Source organism: Aureobasidium melanogenum (assembly GCF_000721775.1).
Source record: "Aureobasidium melanogenum CBS 110374 unplaced genomic scaffold scaffold_4, whole genome shotgun sequence".
NCBI lineage: Eukaryota > Fungi > Ascomycota > Dothideomycetes > Dothideales > Saccotheciaceae > Aureobasidium > Aureobasidium melanogenum.
In genome coordinates this window covers 402-19,195 of record NW_024470056.1, presented here as the reverse complement: position 1 = coordinate 19,195, position 18,794 = coordinate 402, and the positions used below count along the sequence as shown (strand labels likewise).

Here is an 18,794-nt window from a genome sequence, read left to right as displayed (position 1 = left end):
TCAGAAGCTTAACGATCCTCCACAAACCCCGCGCGGGCCGTACCAGACAGCGTGCGTATTGAATGATTGACGATCCCTCACAATGACGACCCTGGTGTTTGGGTGCTAGCGTCAGGAACATAACGATCTGCTACTCCATCTTTCGGCCTTTCTCTCGTTAGGTTTACAAACGACTCTCTGGTCAACCTGTGGTTAGAGTCGCCAGAGATTGCGGAGATGACTCAATGATGCTTGTGAGATGTACTTGGTCAGCGATATACCAATCACATGTTCAGTCAATCAAGCCTCTGACGACTGCGGGAGATGATGCCGGCTAAGAGCTTGATTCTCACTGTCGTTCACACAGCCATTGTCTTCTTGACCTCCTCTTGGCCTCGTGTTAAAGTACTTGCGATGTCTTACAACCTTTCTCGTCAACCACCGATTTCACATTTCTTCAAGAGTCTTTGTTGACTCTGTTTCGCAATGATACCCTTGAGAAGGCTGACCAAGTCTCCACCAGCGAGACACACACGTCCAGGGGCACCTCGGTCCAGGGCATCTCAACCTCAAATCGCACAATCAACCATACCACCATCGTCAACATCATCGTCACAAGCTCAGCAAGTTCCTGCAGCCCTTGCGAATACCACTGGCCAACCACAGACCGGGTCGTCGACCACCCCGCCTATATCATCTACGGAGGGTGTGTTTCCGATAGCATCGAGCATGGTCCGGGAGGGAGGATATTTGTCGGCATGATGAAGGACGACTCGCTGTTTCTTTCTCCAATCGGTGTGCAAATCTGCTGAAGTGTTTTTGGAGATTCGATGTATTTGAGAGACCGGTAGTGAATGAGTAGGGGGGTGTCGTACTTGGGCCAGTCCTCTTCGCTGAATCCTAAGATTCAAATGCTCTCAGATTTTCAAAGGATCCGCTGGTAGATAAATGGGCTCAGGTGTTTCCGTCCCCGATCAAGAGTCTTCGCCAATTGTTCCCTGCCTGCTCCAGCGTCTGCGAGAATAGTTGTGTGGCATCCCACTGAGTCAGATCTACTATTTCTTTGTCATATCGTTCGGGGTCTGAGAACTCGTTGCTTTCGTCCATTCGAGCGCGTGGTTGCATGTCGCAGAACCTTGGGAGGGACAGATTGATAAGCTGGCCAGTAGAGTTGAGCCGAAAATGGTCTTTTAGTAAAAAAAAAAAAAAATGAACCCGGCTGTCTATTACCCGGCTGTCTATTAGCTAGGTCTTCCGGTATATTCTTTTTCGGTTTCTTTGCTGGATTGCAAAGATTATAGAATCTGCAAGACCAATGAGCTGTGTGCTAGCTTGTAAATATTGGAGGGTTATTGATGTTCTCCCCGAAGCCTCTATACCACGGTTGACGATTCCTGGTATCCAGAGCAAGACATAGAGGATGGGATACGCAGTCATCTGTACCACGACCTGGATGCGGGGATCCTCAAAAAATGCGGGTTGGAAGGGTTGAGGACTGGCTTCTGTATCAAATGTCTGAACGCTCTTGGCTTCAAGCAGACTTTGTGTTTGTTTGTGGTCGTGGGTGGTGGCAATACACTGGCCGTCGAATTCCACATGCACTGTCGGGACTGGGAGTGAATTTTCCCTTCGTGATCCGTCAGACACACTGACGATCTCGTCCATGCCAATATTCTTCCCTGCGCACCCGAGAGGCCCGTACTTCAGGTGATGCTTGGGGGTGACAAACTCGCGCTTCACTGGAGTCGTCTGCCCAGCATCGGTCGAGCCTGTGGTGATCTCAAAATCACCTCTGTATGTATGTCGTCGGAGCCAGCTATACTGACGGCACAATTTCCTTGCAATGCAGATGTAGATCGCAATGATTCCCAGAATGACGCCGAATCGCCAACCGTGTGCCAGCCCGTAGCGGAGCGCGAGCCTGTCTTCCTTGATCCAGCACCAGTTTCCACTGACGGGTCCAAATGCTTGCAGGCCCAAGATGATGCAACCTACAAATCGACACATTAGCGGTGTACTGAATATAGATCGCAACAAACACTTACTTGTCGTTAGACCTATCAACCAAACTAAGCCACAAGCAATGCACCTGAACAAGAGGCTCTGCTTGCAGTCATGTGTTGGCGAGTATACTAGGGCTAGTGTAGATATCGCGATCGAGAGGACCCCAAAGTCAACAGCCTGAGAATTACAAAACATCAGTATTTGTTACTCACTACGGCCAACTCGCCAGATGATTTCAAGAGACTGACTTGAACGGAAAATTGCCCCAGAAACCCATTAGCTGTGCAAGAGGAACCAGCTTCCAAGTCACCAGCGTGCATAACGGAGACAACTCCCGAAACACTGTTATTGGTACTGTTGATGAACTCTGTACTTCCAAAGTCAGCGTTAGAGAATGTATAGCGCACGTCTTTGGCTGACCTGCAGTCAAGAGGTTGATCACAAGCGCGTGTCTCAACGACTCCTGCAACCGTCTTCGTGTGAAGACGACATAGCAAAGGGCGGCAAAGGTCGCAGTACATGACAGAATGCTTGCGGCTAGTGTGAGTATTTGTAGAGATGGTCGGAACACCATGCCGAGATGTAGGTTTTTTAGCGACAGGAAATTGTCTAGACCTCCTGTGGATTTTTTCTGGATGTACGATTATTGTGAGCGTATATGACTGATCTGAGAATTTCAAGTTTGCAAGGTCATGAAGCTCTGCACCATTATCTTTTCGCCGTTTTGAACGGCATGAGCAACGATTTGCAAGTCGTATTGTATCGTCTTCCGAGACATCCAATAGAAGGCGTTAACGGCGACGCTTTGGAATTCAGAACCGACAAATCACGGAGGAGCACACAGCTACAACGTCGGACGTTCAAGTGATGCCTGTAGGTCTCTCTCCTTCCGCCCATCTCCGGCAATTTGATCTCGCGTTTCCAAGCTTGGTATTGTCCTCGAGTAACAGTACTGTAACACATGGTGATTCTTATCGCATGGGAGATTGCCCCCAGATTTTCAGTCATTCTTTTCTCTGAAACTTAACTTAGTATAGCTGTTTCTGAACCCCACATCCAGTCATTTCTAGGTGATGGTTTCCAGTTTGCAACCTAGTTCAAACGATGCTCCGATTGCGAATGGTCGCAGTTTGCTTACCATCCCCGTTCTAAGAAGGACCCCAGAGTTTTGTCTCCGATTTGATTTGCTCCGAGTCGATCAAGCTATTTAAAATGCAAACGAGTATCCGTCGTAGAGTGTGTCTTGATGGAATGACCTCCGAGGTGAGCACACCTTCAATCGCCCTGAACGCCCTTCGTGGATCATGGCGGAGCAAAGACTTGATTGCGATGATCCAAGCTCGCTGCATATGTGACGCTGCTTCGAAAATGCTGTTGTCCTCTTTCTCATTAACGTCTTGAGCGAGACTCGTAAAGCATTGTTGTCTCTTCCTTTCCTATCTTGTTGTCATGCGGTGTGTAATCAGGACGCGGTCGCCCTTGATCAGTTGCCATGATATTGTTACAGAAAACCTTCAGATCCCATGGCGTGTACAGCGCTCTAATGACGGCGAGGCCGTGAGGTTGGAGTAAACAAACGATGTTCAGCATAACCCTAGGCAACAACTACGACTTTTGGCCACATTCAAAGCCGTGGCTTCGCGGTTTCAAAACCAAGACCGTGCCCTTTTGATTATGTCTGCTTTTAACCAGATGACCACGACGTGAGTCGTTTCAATTGCCTCTCGTCGTACATAAGACCCTTTTGGAACGCAGGACGTACTTGTTGCATAAAAGCTGGACACCCTCGAAAAGTAACTACACCAGAAATGAGTGCCGCACGGGGAAATCATTATCAATGCCACGCGATGCGTTGTGTCGAAAAGCTTGCTTTGTGATCCCTGCAATGTAGATCATCGACTGCTCACCGCAAGCTGCACAAATTCTCCTAGCCAATTGCTTCGAGTCGTGCCTGACTATCGAGGTCGATATTTCGTTCTTTCCTCTTCGGGAAAAGCCATTTCCTCGCTACTCCAGTACTTAGTCTTATAAGAAACACGCGCTTGATCCCTAAGCCCTAGGTCTTTCTTTTGCATGTGGCAATAATAATGATCTCTCAATCACAATTTGTATGTCTATGCCCGAGTATCAATTTAGCCGACATCAAAAAAATATAAAGTCAGAAACAGAGATGGCTATCATGTTTGCAGATTTTACATTCCCCTTCATACACATCACTCGTTCTAAGCAATACGACAACCATGCTTTCGTCTTTCATTTTTACCGCCCTCGCTTTGCTTTCTGTTGTGCCTGCTCTCGCAGCACCAACAGGTGATCTTCTCAAGCGTGCTGCACTCCCAGCTTATGCTTTGACCTACGCACCTTACACGTACCTTCAGAGTGGTGAATCATGGTTCCCCTCGGATGTTGCAACTCACGTCAAACACATGTCCGTCGAGTACAACTACAAGAATGTGTCCACCTCTGTCTCGCTCAAGACATTGGATACATTCAACTCGTCCACTTACTTGACAAGCTATGACAACGTCGAGACCAACCCTGCTTGGCTGACAAGCACATATGGCAAGCCTAATGCCAAGGGTTACAGTGCTGCCCCTGCTACTATTATTGCTGTTGAGAAGGAAGGTTTCGTTGACGTTTTCTATTTCTACTTCTACAGCTATAATCATGGAAGTCTTGTCTTGGGAAGCAGAGTCGACAACCATGTTGGAGATTGGGAGCACAGCATGGTCAGTGACAATTCAGTGGGGACCACTGCCTGACACAGAGTCTAACACGTCTGTACAGATCCGCTTTTCCACTGCAGGCGTTCCTCAGAATGTCTACTACTCGGCTCACAGCAACGGCAGCGCCTACACCTACGCTGCCGTCCAGAAAGTCGGCGTTCGTCCAGTCGTGTACTCTGCCGCTGGTAGCCATGCAAACTATGCTACTGCAGGCACTCAAAAAATTTACCCAATCGTTGGCAATATCGTCACTGACACCACTGACGCCGGTTTCTACTGGGATGTTTCCCAGAACTACCGCGGCTACTACTACGATCCCTCCAGCAACACTGTCACCAATGCTGGCGGTGCTGATATCGGTGGTACGGAGCAGGCTACTGAGACAGTTGACTGGCTCTACTGGAGTGGTATGTGGGGAGATGAGCAATATCCTGATAGTGACAAGAGACAAAGCTGTGCTCTTGGAGTAAGTCACTCCTCACATCAGGAGGAAGAACGCGCTGACCACGATCAGATCGATGACTTGTGTCACTACCAGAGCGGACCTACTGGACCTCTCACCAAGAACCTTGGCCGTACCGCTGTCTGCCAGAAGGAGGATGGCTGCACAGTCCAGACGTCAATCTAAGGCTTGGTCGCAACGCGTTTGCTGACTATATCCATTCTCGCGCAATGACTTGATGATAGCTTTCTTTTTCTCATCTCCTCATACTCTCTCCCAGAACATCCTTATGCTGTTCTCCCAAGCTGCCTTTGCCACTTCCTCAACACTGATTCCCTTCAATCCAGCAACGATAAATGCAACATGACTCATACTACAACTCTCATTCCTCTCCTTAACCATACTGCCCATCACAAATTTATCCTTCTTTTTACTTGCTGGCAACGTTGGTGCATTGACCAGATACCTCTTTGCAATTTCTGAACTAGGTTGAATGATGCCCCAGGGCGCGTCGGTCTCGAGTTGTAGTTTGTCCAGAGGAATCGCCGCAACCATCTCTAGCGACTCGCGGTCTTTGAAGCTGAACCCATTGACGCTGACCTCTAGACCCATGGACACGAGTTTTTGCATTTGTGCTGTTGTGCCTACGAAGGAGTGGACCAATCCTCCTCTGGGCAGTTGAGATATGTACTCTTCCATCACAGACGTAAAGTCATCAGAGGCAGCTCGACAATGTAGGAACAGCGGTAGATCCCACTTCTGCGTTATGAAGAGATTGAGTTGGTCTTTGAAACACCGTAATTGTGTTTCCTTGTCTGCTAGCTCGAGGTGATCGTAATCTAGTCCCAATTCTCCATATGCAGTCACCAGTCCTGCTTCAGATACTTTGGAGTCATTGATTTGCATTGCCATTGCGTCGTAATAGTCTTTTCCATCGCTGCCATTTGCGTAGGGCTCGCTGGCATGATAGGGATGTACTCCAATTGTGATACTACAATTCGAAGGCTTTGACCGCGCAATCTCGGCATTGAAACTGATGTCTGAGCTTGACATTCCTGTCAACATCACTTTTCGGACACCAGAAGAGTCGGCGCGCGAGAGTACGGAACTAAAGTCTGGAGGGTGATATTGCTTGTTGCGGTAGATTCCTGCGAATTCTTTCGCTGTGGCTGTTACTGCGACCTGGGTTGGACATTTTGTATTAGCACAAGCCTTAGAATAATCGAGTACGTTTGTGGAGTGATATTGGATCTATCTCGTTTGATAGTCAGGAGGGGAATTACTTACATCTGCATACTGCAATTCCTCAGATGGCTTGGAAGGTGCGGCTTCAGGGAAGCCTTGCAGTAGACTTTCTCCCATGTTTGCGATCTTTGAACTTTGCGGCTACTTCTGGATTTGGGATATCCGTATCGATATAGTTTCGAATTCAACACCACGAGTGCCAATGTTATTAAGGCTGTTCCAAAAAGGTCGAACAAGACAGAGAACGACGTCGCGACGGCGGCTCCGGTCGCGGCAAAGGACAAATCAGCTCGGGCCGAGCATCGGCAAGAACTGCGGCAATCGGCATCTGCTTATTGTTTTTATTTTATTTTTTTTCTTTTTTTTGGACAACATGAGCAGTTTTTGAAATTGCAAAAGACTGCTCCTCGAACGATATGAAGGCGTCAGAAGATGGAGGTACGGAAATTTGTGAGATTCTGGAGATGGTCTAATGGCGCTATACTCATCAAGGCATGTCCCCAATATCAAAAACTCAAGAGCAATTGAAATGGATAAGTTAAATGAAACAAGGTGCCGAACAGATCAAGATATGATGAAAAACAGGAAAATTCATTGGAGAATATCGAAAAAGGTTACACCGGCTAGAAGAAAAATCTGATTACAATCCCGTTCCGCATCTGGCGGAACCAACCTGGCGGAATCACTCTTCGACATAATCAGGTGTCTTGTCATAAAGCTCATGGACCAATCACTTCGAAATCGAAGTCAAAGCTAATTGTCCGCTATCCGCCTGTATCTCCCAAAGCAATCAATTGGTTCACACATCCTGGCCAACAGTGTCAACAACGGCACCAACAGGAGGTGCAAGGCCACCAAGACCGAGCGATGTGAGGAGGGCAGCGAGTTCGGGAGAGACATCAGTGAGAAGACCAGCGTCTGAGCGCTTCTTGACGTCTTTACCAGCTGTAGCGACAATGTCACCAACAGGGGGAGAGAGGCCGCTCAGACCGAGACGGTTGAGAAGATCTTTGACTTCAGAAGAGAGGTCGGTAAGGAGACCAGCGTCTGAGCGCTTCTTGACATCCTTACCAGCGGTAGCAACGATATCGCCAACGGGAGGGGACAGACCGCTGAGTCCAAGGCGATTGAGTAGATCCTTGACCTCGGGTGAGAGATCCTCAAGAAGAGCGCGCTTCTTGACATCTTTGCCAGCGGTAGCAACAATGTCGCCAACAGGAGGGGAAAGGCCGCTAAGGCCGAGACGGTTCAAAAGGTCCTTGACCTCTGGAGAAAGATCGTCCAGGAGGGCACGCTTCTTGACATCGGCTCCGACTGTGCTGACGATGGAACCCACAGGGGGTGAAGACCACCAAGACCGAGAGAGGCGAGTAGTGCAGCGACCTCAGACGAAAGGTCTTGGAGCAGGCCAGGTGCAGCAGCGGCAGTAGAGTTCTCCTGAGGGGGAGGAGCGGCTATGGCGCTGAGAGCCATGGTGGAGAAGGCGATGGCAGTAGAGAACTTCATGATGTATGAAGAAGTAGATGGTACTGTTGGAGATGAGATGAGAGGTTGGGCGAGAAGCTGATTGGGATAATGGTGATGATGAGAAGGCAGATGGAGTGGAATCCTGGTCGTCTTTATATCTGGTCAGTGGTCTCTCTAAGCACTCATATTCAACGCTTGCAAGAGTTCGTCCAATATCTCAAAGTCGTGTTGTCCTTGGGAACTTGCTTGCCGAAAGGATGATCAACATAGAGCTGTTCAACAGAATGGAGTGGAGTTGCCCAAGTGGTGATTCCTCGCAATGATCAGGTTTGGTGGCTTATACTTTGTATAGAAATGATCATCTGGAGGGTCTTAACCTGCCTCGCACGTGCATAATCGTCTTTGACCGCTCGGACCGGACCTTTGAGACCCTGTGAGTTCGTGACACCGGATGAGGATCATGCATTGCGCGTCCTCCAAACTCCCTGACTCTTGTGGGCCATGAAAAAGGGCTTAGCCTAAGGAGAGATCGTCAAGCTTCGAAAGGTTCCTGGTCTCAGTTATCTCAAGATGCTCTGTGCATGTAAGTTATGTCAATCTTCATGTAGATGTGGGTAGGGACCATCCAATGGATCTCTCGAGCAGGATCCCACAGGGTTTTCACAAGGTACAAGCTTTCTAGAGCCCATATCTGTACGACTCAACAGATCTGGTTGGGTTATCGATCTCGAGTCAGGCGCTGCCTCCATTTGGCAGATTCAAAATCTGGACAAACTTGGCGTAAGTTCCCCTGGCCTACCTAAACTGGGATTCGGCTAGGTGAGACGTATATACCGTGGTGCATATGAGGACATCCAGACATGTTCTTCACATTCAGCAAGTGATTGATTGTACCAAGGCTCTCTGGAAGGATAATCTCTCATCGTGCACGGAAGGAGTCTCGGCTCCGCCACTGCCAAGCATAAAGACATGCGTTGACTGTATCCGGCGAGATGCAGATTGTCGAGCGAAAGTCGGAGTCATAGGGGAAAGGTGTTCTTACCCGATAACGCGGAGCACTTGGAGGTCGCTTTGTACATCCACTAATCAGCGTATGAGTCGGCGCAACTTTCCTGATCCCCGACCGACCGCCGCTATCCACCAGTCACTCTGAAATCTGCAGTCTTGCTTGCTGAATAGGTACTGCGCCAAGATAGATTTCCCAAGGATTACTCGCCTTGTTCAAATGACGGTACGTGGGTGCTGCTTTATTGGAATTGAGTGACAAAGAAACCTCAGGAGCGCTTCATCGGCCAAGTTTTACCACGATGGATTGTCGCTTGAGACGATATTCCTTCCTCAATGACATAGGCAGCATTCTGTAGGCAGAAGGACAACTATTCGGCGTTTTGTCGTAGAGAACCCAATTTTGAGTTACCGAAAGCAAAAGCCTATTCGTTCTAACCATATCACCATCCAACCTCCCACCATTTAGGGAATCCACCAAAGCTGAACTCAATAAAATATCAGGAACAACATTTTCAAAAGCTGCAAAGAAGTTTGGAGACATCATAGGCTCAAAAATGGCGGCCGAAAACATGCCTGTCTTGACACTTCACGCAGCAGAGACCGCATCCGCGGCGTCGCAACGAAAGGCTAAAGAAATAGGCGTCGGTATTTGTTTCTCCCCTTTCTCTCCGAATTACTCGGGAGACACACCATGGGTCTCAGGATCTGACACTTTCAAAATCTCAGACGTCAACATAGCGATCGTTGACTCGACCCTCCAACTTCTGCACTTTTCTCGAATGAAAAACGCGAAGCTCACATCTATCGATATTGCCATCAACAAGGCTTTTACAGCAGCTGGCCATCGTGTCCCTACTTCTCACTACAACTCAAAGACTTTCTTCCCTGGCGGCATGGGATTCGGCATCCAATACTCTAACGGTGGCAGGTTTTGCACATTGACTGGCGGCATACCTATCATAATTGAGGGCGTCGTGGTTGGGGCTATGGGTGTGAGCAGCGGAACTGCTGAACAAGATGTTCAAGTAGTCGAGGCAGGGCTCAAGGCTATCGAGAATCTCGTGAAAAGGTCGCAGGGCCCTCGTTTGTAAGATGGGTGTCTGATACTTTGAGTGACGTCGGAGAAGCAGCATGACGACTGCGAACGAGATTCTGGTGCTCTGTAAAATGATTCAGGCAGAAAATGTTACAACAGATGTGTCGTCAGATCTAACCATGCCAATGACGCAAACCAAAAGTCCCTGGTGATTTTTCACGATCCGGGGGAACGCATCTTCGCATGGATCCGTACTTCCCAAGTACTAGATTGGGGGAAAAGGCATAGGGGGCGACAACTGTTCCTGTGCACTGATACCAGAGGCCTTCTCTACAACCGCTTTTCAGACTCCTCACTCGAGGCAGCACCTTCACTGATTCGAGTCGGTAATTCTTGCCTTCAGGGAGGGCGATTGTGACCCTCGCACATCGGTCTATGCTCCATAGTAACACTCCTGAGTGCCGTCGCTGTTGGCAAGAGTAAACTGAAGGCCCATTTGGGTACTAGAACCATTCTCAGTGACAGGCTGAATTGCATTCCAGGCGTCGACGTGGACAGAAGGGAGCAGACTGTCGGAAGATACAGCGCTGGTGGCTGAAGACAGTAAAGAGTCCACACGACAGTCGCAAGAGCTATCAATTTTCCAACTTAATCCCGCTTTGAATAGCCGTTTCCATCTTCTGAGCCTTTCATGGACACCAGGAGATTGTCACTGGCCTAGGACGCAGAGTGAGTATCAACGGGCTCGACTGCAGTGGGCGTACTGGTGATTGTGCTGGGAATGCTTGGAACTATGTGCTGGTTCTGCTGACTTTCGCAGATGCTGACACTATTGTCGTGGTTGACGCATCATGCCTTGTGAAGTTGTCTTAATTCTGACGATTGATGACGTCCCGAGGACCAACTAGTCTTGCTTGTCTGTGGGGAAGTCGATCAGGATGTGCGAAGGTCCAAAAGCGGCTATTATTGACTCTAAACCAAACAAACTGCCTAGGTGTCAGGGACGTGTCCCAGGATGATCCACGCAGCATCCTTCTGGTGTAATTCTAGACCACACACCACCTCCAACCCTAATGCTCATATGTATACATAAAGCTATGAGATTTCCCCATTCCTGTGGCTCTATTAAGACTAAAGAACGTTTTCTCCAGCTCTCCACATCGACCGTTGAAACTGACACTGGAACCGTTAACAGATCATGATTCGATGCATCAGGACCGTTGAGATTGACCCTACCATTGTTGTTATCGCGAATCACAGCCACGAGCTTCAGTGTCTGTTGATGGTCGACACATCAGCGAACCGCATCTAGACCCTGGAGGGCTGGTTGTTCGCAAGGCATAGCACTGTCGCCCCGCAAGATATAGATCTTATGAAGTCGAACTTCTTCCGGCAAGGACTGGAGGGGTCCAGTGAAGAGCCATCGCAAGGCCGACCGAAACCCTAGGCACGTATTCGAACTCGACGTGCCACCATGATCAACGCTAGCGGCAGCGACAGCATGATGTAGACCAGAGTGATGATTACCAGCGTCGTCCAATGGCCAGGCTGTCCGGAGACGTGGACATGAGTCAAGATCGGGACAAAGCCGACACAACACATGGCACATCCGGCTGTATCTTGTGGAAAAGTCCTCATCAGCTCGGAGTCAGCATTAGTTTCGATGGCGTCTTGCTTAAAGCGATGACCTCGGAATCGCGGCTTGGATTGTCTAGTTCATGCCATGGAAAAGATATGGAAACACTGTGTCTGGACTCACATTCCTCATGTGCTGATCTTCATTGATCGTTCGCCTAACGGGATCTGTAGACAAGTTGTATTGAATGCTTGAAACACTGATTGCTTATCTCGGTTGGATCTGCCGGAAGTCTCGGCTAGCGTCATGGAAATTCTTTCGGACCTTTTGAGATGTACAGTCGCAAGCGTCAAACTTAACGAACGACAACGATCAAACATAGATTCAATTGTTCATAAGTATAGAGGTGTATGCCTGACCATACATCATGAAATCACGGTTGCACGTCTGACGGACCCGAGAATATCCGAACGTTGTGGTGGAAACGGCGCAAGATGAGATTGTGTGCTCAGAAACGGTCGAATAATCCTTCAGCTAAGACCAAACGTTGACAAAAAGAAGCTGTTATCAACGACACTAGATGTTAGTGTTCCTATTTGGATATATGATTTCACACTTGGAAGGTAACTTGAATCCTGTATAAGAAAGCGCCGCATCGTAGGGGAGAACTTCTCTCAAAGCTACTACAAGTCCGTCCGGAATTCCAAGCAAGACAACATGAATACGACGAAAGAATTGCTCGATCAGCTTCGTGAAGGCCCACCTAAAGGCTCTCCGTTCAGTGTGGCTTTGAACAACTCCCAGATCCCTGGCAGATCCTCCATCTACAGGAATTGGAAGTTCCAAGATGCGTTACTCACCTCCTTGGACCCAAACATAACGACCCTCCATGAGATGTTCGAAAGAAGTGGTTAGTGTCTTGATGGTATTTTTCAGATAGATCCTGACTGACCTCGACAGCCAGTGTATACGCGACGCAGAACTGTCTGGGATTCAGACCTTACAGTGCCGAAACAGGCAGTTACGGGCCTTACTCCTGGATCAGCTACAGCGCGGTTGCAGAAAGGCGGAAAAACTTTGGCGCCGGCTTGTTGCAAACTTATCAAGACATCTGTGGTGGCTTGCCACAGGGGGGCGTGGGACTATGGTGCAACAATCGACCTGAGTGGCAGATAGTGGATCTTGGCTGCATGTCGCAGTCGCTGTTTACGGTGTCCATCTATGAGACTTTGGGTCTCGAAGCAACAGAATACATCATCAACCAGGCTGCGCTCACTGTTGTGTGCGCATCTGCAGATCATGTGGAAAAGCTCCAAGCTCTTGCCGCACGCTGCCCTTCTCTCAGGTTTCTCGTCACTATGGACAAAGTCACTTCGGATGCGAACGCAAATAACACACCAGGACGACTGCCAGTATTCTCGCTGGAACATCTGGAGGATGTAGGCAGACGCAATCCTCGCTCTTTCCAGCCCCCTTCCCCAGATACCATTATCACGATTAACTATACCTCCGGAACGACTGGAATGCCGAAAGGTGCGGTTCTTACCCACAAAGCCGCAGTAGCAGCTGCTTCGTGTGCTATATCAATTGTGGATCTGCGCGAAGGCGATAGGATCTGCTCTTTCTTACCATTGGCGCACATCTTCGAGCGTGTCGTCGAAGGGGCCAGTCTATGGGCAGGAAGTAGCATTGGCTACTATCATGGTAACATACAAGCACTCGTCGATGATCTCAAAGCTCTCCAGCCAACGAACATGGTCAATGTTCCTCGAGTCTACTCTAGATTCGCGGCTGGTATCAAAGCAAAGACGGCACAGGCGGCACAATCCATGGACCTGACCAACAAGGACACCCTATCTTTTCTACATGGGCAGATCTCTAAGGGGTTGGGACTTGATTCTTGTCGCGTGATGATCAGTGGCTCTGCTCCCATCGATCCCTCACTTCAGAGTCATCTGCGCGAAAGCATGAGCAATACTTTCAAGCAAGGCTATGGACTGACCGAAACGTACGCCATAACATTAGCCCAGGATGCTTCTGACGAATCTGTGGGCACCTGCGGAGCAGTATTGCCTGCTGCTGAGGTCTGTCTCCAGGACGCTCAAGACTTTGGCTACATGACCACCGACAAGCCGAATCCCCGCGGAGAGCTGCTTATTCGCTCGAGCACACTGTTCTCTGGGTATTACCAAAATCCCACCGCGACTGCCGAGAGCTTCACAGAAGATGGTTGGTTCCGCAGTGGAGATATCTGCGAGATCGACAACCTTGGTCGAGTGAGAGTAGTCGATAGACGCAAGAATATCTTGAAACTTGCACAAGGCGAGTACGTTTCACCTGAGCGCATTGAGAACATCCTGAACGGAGAGCTCCCATGGGTTTCTCAGATCATGGTTCACGGTGATAGTGACAAGTCGTACCTCGTCGCTGTCATTGGTATCGAGCGGGCGTCATTTGCCAAGATGTTCAATACGCTTCGTGAAGATACGCCATTCTCCTCACGCAAGGATAGTCTGGTGGGAGACGACGTTTCCGCAGGACTCTCTGATGAACGCGTCCTCGCAGCGGTCTTGGATGAGATCCGAAAAGTCGAGACGTCGAAGAAAATGAACGGCTTTGAACGCGTGAAGGCTGTTGCACTGCTTGAAGACCCTTTCACTATCGAGAATGGACTTCTGACCCCAACGTAAGTGATCCTGAAGGGATCCCAGGAACGAATTGCTAATTGTATTGACCCCAGGCTCAAACTGAAACGCCATGACGCAGCTAAAACCTACCGCTTCCTCATTGATCGAATGTATACAGAGAAAGATGTCGGTGGTGGTGGCCGATGAGCTGAACACAAAGGAATTAGCCCGTTCTAATCTTGATCATAACAAATGTTTTCACATAGGTGTTGAGATAGAGTGCTTGCGGCAGTCTCTTCGTGTGGCTTTAAGTGGTACTGCAGCTTGTTTCATTGATGAATATTGTCTTGAACCACTAAACAGTTAGTCTCACTCGGCCAGCAGATTTTTTGCCACCAATCTCCTGGCCAGATCAAGTTCGAAGAGTGATCAGTCGTTGCTAGATGCGATTCCTGTAGATCGTTAGTCGTTATATCTTCCAGACCATCGGCCTTGTTCTCAGCCTTGCGCACGTTTGTTTCAGTTTAAGAAGATCTGCCGGAAAGACGAATGTGGTCTTGAAGCCGCTTTCGCGCTGATGACTCAAGAGTGAGACGTCTCCTCTTGGACAGACCGATAGTCTCGAGCCGTTTTTGCAGCAGTACTACCTTACAGATTTCGGTGATCAGCTCGCAGGAAAACAAATTACTGGCTGTTTGGATCGAGAATTACGTCGTTAAGAGGAATGAGACTTACGTGCATATGACAATGACAGCACATGCGAAAGCTCATGGCTGTCGAAGCCCTATATAAGATCATTGCCTTCCTGTCTCCAGGTGAACGACGACTCAAACTATTTTCTGATCACAATTTTTTTACACATCACTATGACATCTAAGAAACTTCGCGTGCTTGTCCTTCATGGTGAGTCTTGGTTTCATTTGTACTTCAGTTTCTCAAAGTTGTTCTAGGCTGATATGAGAAGGATATGGCCAGAATAGCGAGATGATGCGTCTGAAGATGAAGACTCTCCGAAGTTCGATCGAGGCCGAACTCAAGGACTACTATCCGTCAGGGGTCGAAATGGATTTTGTTGACGGTCCTGTCGACCTTTCAGATGATCAGGAAGAGACAACTCCAACCCGCCTCCATGCCTGGTGGACAGCCCTTGATGATCACAACCGCTACGTTGAGTTGGACGCAAGTCTGACAAGCGTCTTTACCCAACTCCGCGAACGACCCGTGGACGCCATCATCGGATTCTCCCAAGGCGCAGCACTCGCAGTCATGATTGCTGCAATTCTCGAAAACACAACCGAACGGCGTGCTGCCATGGCCAAGCAAGGCAGCCCCTTCTTGTTCTCATCCATACCACAGCAACCACTCAAATTCGTGATTGCATATTCTGGTTTCAAAGGCTCTCCAGCTTTCTATAGTGGCTTCTACAAGCCTAAAATTAGTACACCTGTCCTGCATATCTTGGCAAAACTGGACCATATGATTGCCCCAGAAGATTCCGCGAAACTCATCCGAAGTTGTAGAAACTCGGAAGTTGCAGAACACCTGGGCGGTCATTGGATACCCAAGGACCGGGGCATGGTCTCGCTTGTTTCGACATACATTCGACGCGTGTGTAGAAACACGAGGCGGGCTGATTCCTTCTGCGAGCCGAAATGGTAGCATTGATGTCTGCTGTTGAGAACATTGGCGTCGCGGTTATTCTTTCCCAGTGATAGTGTATTTTATTATGTGGCATTTTCAAACGCCTCCAACGACCAGTTCCGAATTTGCTAAAGCTTATGTCCTTCTTTGGGCGGGTATACTTTCTCGCGATCACCATGTGCGGGTATCCGAGCCTAATTCGCGCCAGGGAGTCTGCATGTGAGATGTGGGAAAGCGTACCGATCCCTAAAGATAGAGGTACTCCCATCCCGCCCAGCCCAATCTCCCTTGCTTAAAGCCGACACATTTCCAGCTGGACTTGTAGCTACTTGAGCTATCACTGTACATCCACTGTACATCCTCACACACCTTGTCAATTCGCGCCACCCGGCTTGCCCGCCTCTTCCTGTTTGAAATTTCAGTACGGACGTCCCCTGGTACAGTCATTTGGTGATCGTACAACGGCCAAGCCCGCCTCGAATCAAGCAGTTTACAGTTTACAGACCCCGGTACTCTCGCTATGGTTAACGCCGGACGCTCCAATGCGTGTTTGACATGCAAGAGACGGAAGATAAAATGCGACGAGACAAAACCTGTCTGCTCACGTTGTATGCGAGCATGTCTTCAGTGCAAGTGGGCACAATCGATCCGGACGCCCGAGTTTCGATTCGTCGACATGAATCAGGCTGTTGCCGCTCGACACGAACACTTCGAGACCCAACGCAGACTCTGGATGCCAATGTCACCATCCAAGGCACTACAAGATGACCGGGAGACGCAAGCAATCAATTTCTTCGCTTGTCACTATATGTTAGAGCAGAGTATAGATGGCGCACCGAACCCAGGACTCTTTGGCCTCTTCAAGCCTGCTTTTTCGAGCACATCTCGAGACTCGTCTGCATCTATGGCTGTCTCTGCACTTGCTTTATCAATATACTCAAGATGGCGCATGGACGGCGTAACAGAGAAGAAGGTGGCCAATGTTCTTGGTGGTGCCATCTGGAGACTCTCAAAAGATCTCAATGGGGCAGATACCCGAAGGAACGACAACACTCTTCTGGCGACACTGACCCTTCAGTTCCACTCTAGCTTCGAATCCTTGTTCGGCTCCAACAAAGCCACCATCGTCCACCACCTTGGCGCCCTTGCATTAGTCAGGGGTTTGGGGCCACCAGAATCCTGGACGACCCTTGCCAATCAGTTTGTGGCGTACATCCTTCACGTGGAAGTTGCGGCTGCAATTCGTGAGCATCGTAAAGTTCACCCCGAGCTGTGCTATTGGAGCTCAGTCATGACCGCGACGTGCATGCAGCCTGATAGCCAGATTGACGCCTTGGGCATAAGAGTCGCGGATATCCAAGTCAGGGCGGACAATATACTCAGGACTCAATCAGAGAACTGTCCAGAGCCATTTGCTCTTGATACACTTCTGAGAGACATTCAAGTCCTTGACGGATGCCTGGTCCATTGGCATGGTCTGGTTCTGAATGCGTGGGGCCCATTCTGCTGGTGTCAGGATGAGGTCGTGTTCCCGCCGATACAGACATTCAAAGGCGCTTGCCATGTGTACACTTCGATTCGCGCTGCTCGACTCATCAACATCTGGCGTAGTTACAGACTCTCTATATCTCTACTATCCCTGCAGCTGATCAGTCAATACCGAGGCCGACAGCTGTTCGATGCTGAAGAATCACACACCATCGAGGATGCTCTTGTGAAGCGCATCCGATGGCTTGTTGATGAATTCTGTGCATCTGTGCCATTCTTCTTGGGTAACAGGACCAAAATTGGCACAGTCGCGGACTTTGACGATTCAGCCTGGCGATTCCCTACTTGCCATGACATGACCGAGTTGCATGACACAAAGGGACGACCTGCCGAAATGAAAGGGCTGGAATCAACGTCGCACCACAAAAGTCGTGCTATCGCACAAGGCGTATGGCTAATCATGGGCAACCTCACACAGCTCGTCGCCTTCTTCCTCAGTCCCGCAAGCCTCAATTCCCGCTTGCCGCTTAAAAATGGTCAGCTCGCTTGGATATGTCAGCAATACCTTCGAAATCTCTCATTGCTCTCGCTTCCGTGGACTCTCAACAAAGCACTTGAAGAAGAGGTCCTTACTGGTGTTGCTTTGCCATCAGAAGAGAACATAATAGCTGAGGCAAGAAGATGCGTCCAACGGGTCCAACAGGGTTTGAAGATGACTGGGGACTGAGCTCGTGAAGCAAAACTTCACGTTCGCGTAGCCGTCCACGAACGAGGTCACTGCTGCATCCTCGTCCTTACATATGTGTTGCATACAATCCAATTTGGTAGGTACCTGTCTTCGACAACGTCTCTTAGTGATGGAGCGGCGGTGTGGCCTTGGTCGGACGAAGCATCACTTCAATGATTCTGCGTGACTTGCCACTAGAAGAGTCAGGGCGATCGTGGTCCGATCACTGCTTGTACCGAAATTATAGAAGGTTCGGAAGTCATAAAGAACTTTGATAAACTGCGCACTATCAACCTATCATTGTCCTCCACGTGAATTATTAACGCAGCTACCTTGATGATTTCGGATACCACCATTGCCTACTTTAGGCAAAAGATCTGCTCTTCGGAGTAGGAATCCTGATTGACTCCCAACGGCGTGACAAGCAAGCGGGGTAGCGCGACTCAAGTACTTTTCTGATTTGAAGGATTAGCCGATGTGGCGTTCATTTATTGATATAGTAACACTTGAAGAAGTTGACAATTGTGCCCAAGGTCGTTGCGAACAAGATCACAGACTCAGGCGTCATCATCCTCAACATCGTGGATAGCACATGCTGCCAACGGTAGCAACAAAGATTCGTATTGGACGACCAAGGACATTGTTAGCAATTCAACTTTAGCATTGGCAAGCGATCTCGCAATACTCAAGGGCTGTGGGGCCTAGACAGCTCTTCCGGTACTCAGAATGTCTGTCGCAAGTCGAGGGTGTTAGAACGGGTATCTCTTGCAGCATTTGGACTAGTGGCATTCGAGACTAGTATGGCTTGAGCATACGCGTTGCATCTGG

At 49.1% G+C, this 18,794-nt stretch overlaps 8 protein-coding genes across 8 annotated transcripts; 5 read left to right on the top strand and 3 right to left on the bottom strand.

Moving 5' to 3' along the window:
- Positions 1-1,224: 1,224 nt before the first annotated feature.
- Positions 1,225-2,557, bottom strand: M437DRAFT_63671 (uncharacterized protein; the record flags this gene model as incomplete). Its single annotated transcript, XM_041024289.1, has 4 exons — positions 1,225-1,970; positions 2,025-2,160; positions 2,196-2,350; positions 2,404-2,557. The coding sequence occupies 4 exons, from the start codon at positions 2,555-2,557 to the stop codon at positions 1,225-1,227; spliced, it is 1,191 nt and encodes a 396-aa protein (XP_040882034.1).
- A 1,666-nt stretch (positions 2,558-4,223) lies between these two features.
- M437DRAFT_42508 (uncharacterized protein) lies at positions 4,224-5,337 on the top strand (the record flags this gene model as incomplete). The annotated part of the gene is made up of 3 exons (XM_041020590.1): positions 4,224-4,712; positions 4,771-5,175; positions 5,224-5,337. The coding sequence occupies 3 exons, from the start codon at positions 4,224-4,226 to the stop codon at positions 5,335-5,337; spliced, it is 1,008 nt and encodes a 335-aa protein (XP_040882033.1).
- A 78-nt stretch (positions 5,338-5,415) lies between these two features.
- M437DRAFT_81990 (Mg-dependent DNase) lies at positions 5,416-6,513 on the bottom strand (the record flags this gene model as incomplete). The annotated part of the gene is made up of 2 exons (XM_041027663.1): positions 5,416-6,333; positions 6,439-6,513. The coding sequence occupies 2 exons, from the start codon at positions 6,511-6,513 to the stop codon at positions 5,416-5,418; spliced, it is 993 nt and encodes a 330-aa protein (XP_040882032.1).
- Positions 6,514-7,195: 682 nt separating this feature from the next.
- On the bottom strand, positions 7,196-7,902 carry M437DRAFT_81989 (uncharacterized protein; the record flags this gene model as incomplete). The annotated part of the gene is made up of 2 exons (XM_041027662.1): positions 7,196-7,690; positions 7,729-7,902. 2 exons carry the CDS (start codon positions 7,900-7,902, stop codon positions 7,196-7,198), a joined length of 669 nt encoding a protein of 222 aa, XP_040882031.1.
- A 1,538-nt stretch (positions 7,903-9,440) lies between these two features.
- Positions 9,441-9,962, top strand: M437DRAFT_72963 (DUF336-domain-containing protein; the record flags this gene model as incomplete). The annotated part of the gene is made up of 2 exons (XM_041025947.1): positions 9,441-9,516; positions 9,598-9,962. The coding sequence occupies 2 exons, from the start codon at positions 9,441-9,443 to the stop codon at positions 9,960-9,962; spliced, it is 441 nt and encodes a 146-aa protein (XP_040882030.1).
- Positions 9,963-12,200: 2,238 nt separating this feature from the next.
- On the top strand, positions 12,201-14,317 carry M437DRAFT_42445 (acetyl-CoA synthetase-like protein; the record flags this gene model as incomplete). The annotated part of the gene is made up of 3 exons (XM_041020576.1): positions 12,201-12,393; positions 12,444-14,169; positions 14,224-14,317. 3 exons carry the CDS (start codon positions 12,201-12,203, stop codon positions 14,315-14,317), a joined length of 2,013 nt encoding a protein of 670 aa, XP_040882029.1.
- Positions 14,318-14,976: 659 nt separating this feature from the next.
- On the top strand, positions 14,977-15,769 carry M437DRAFT_81986 (uncharacterized protein; the record flags this gene model as incomplete). Its single annotated transcript, XM_041027661.1, has 2 exons — positions 14,977-15,013; positions 15,075-15,769. 2 exons carry the CDS (start codon positions 14,977-14,979, stop codon positions 15,767-15,769), a joined length of 732 nt encoding a protein of 243 aa, XP_040882028.1.
- Positions 15,770-16,271: 502 nt separating this feature from the next.
- M437DRAFT_43118 (uncharacterized protein) lies at positions 16,272-17,966 on the top strand (the record flags this gene model as incomplete). Its single annotated transcript, XM_041020687.1, has 1 exon — positions 16,272-17,966. One exon carries the CDS (start codon positions 16,272-16,274, stop codon positions 17,964-17,966), a length of 1,695 nt encoding a protein of 564 aa, XP_040882027.1.
- Positions 17,967-18,794: the final 828 nt, after the last annotated feature.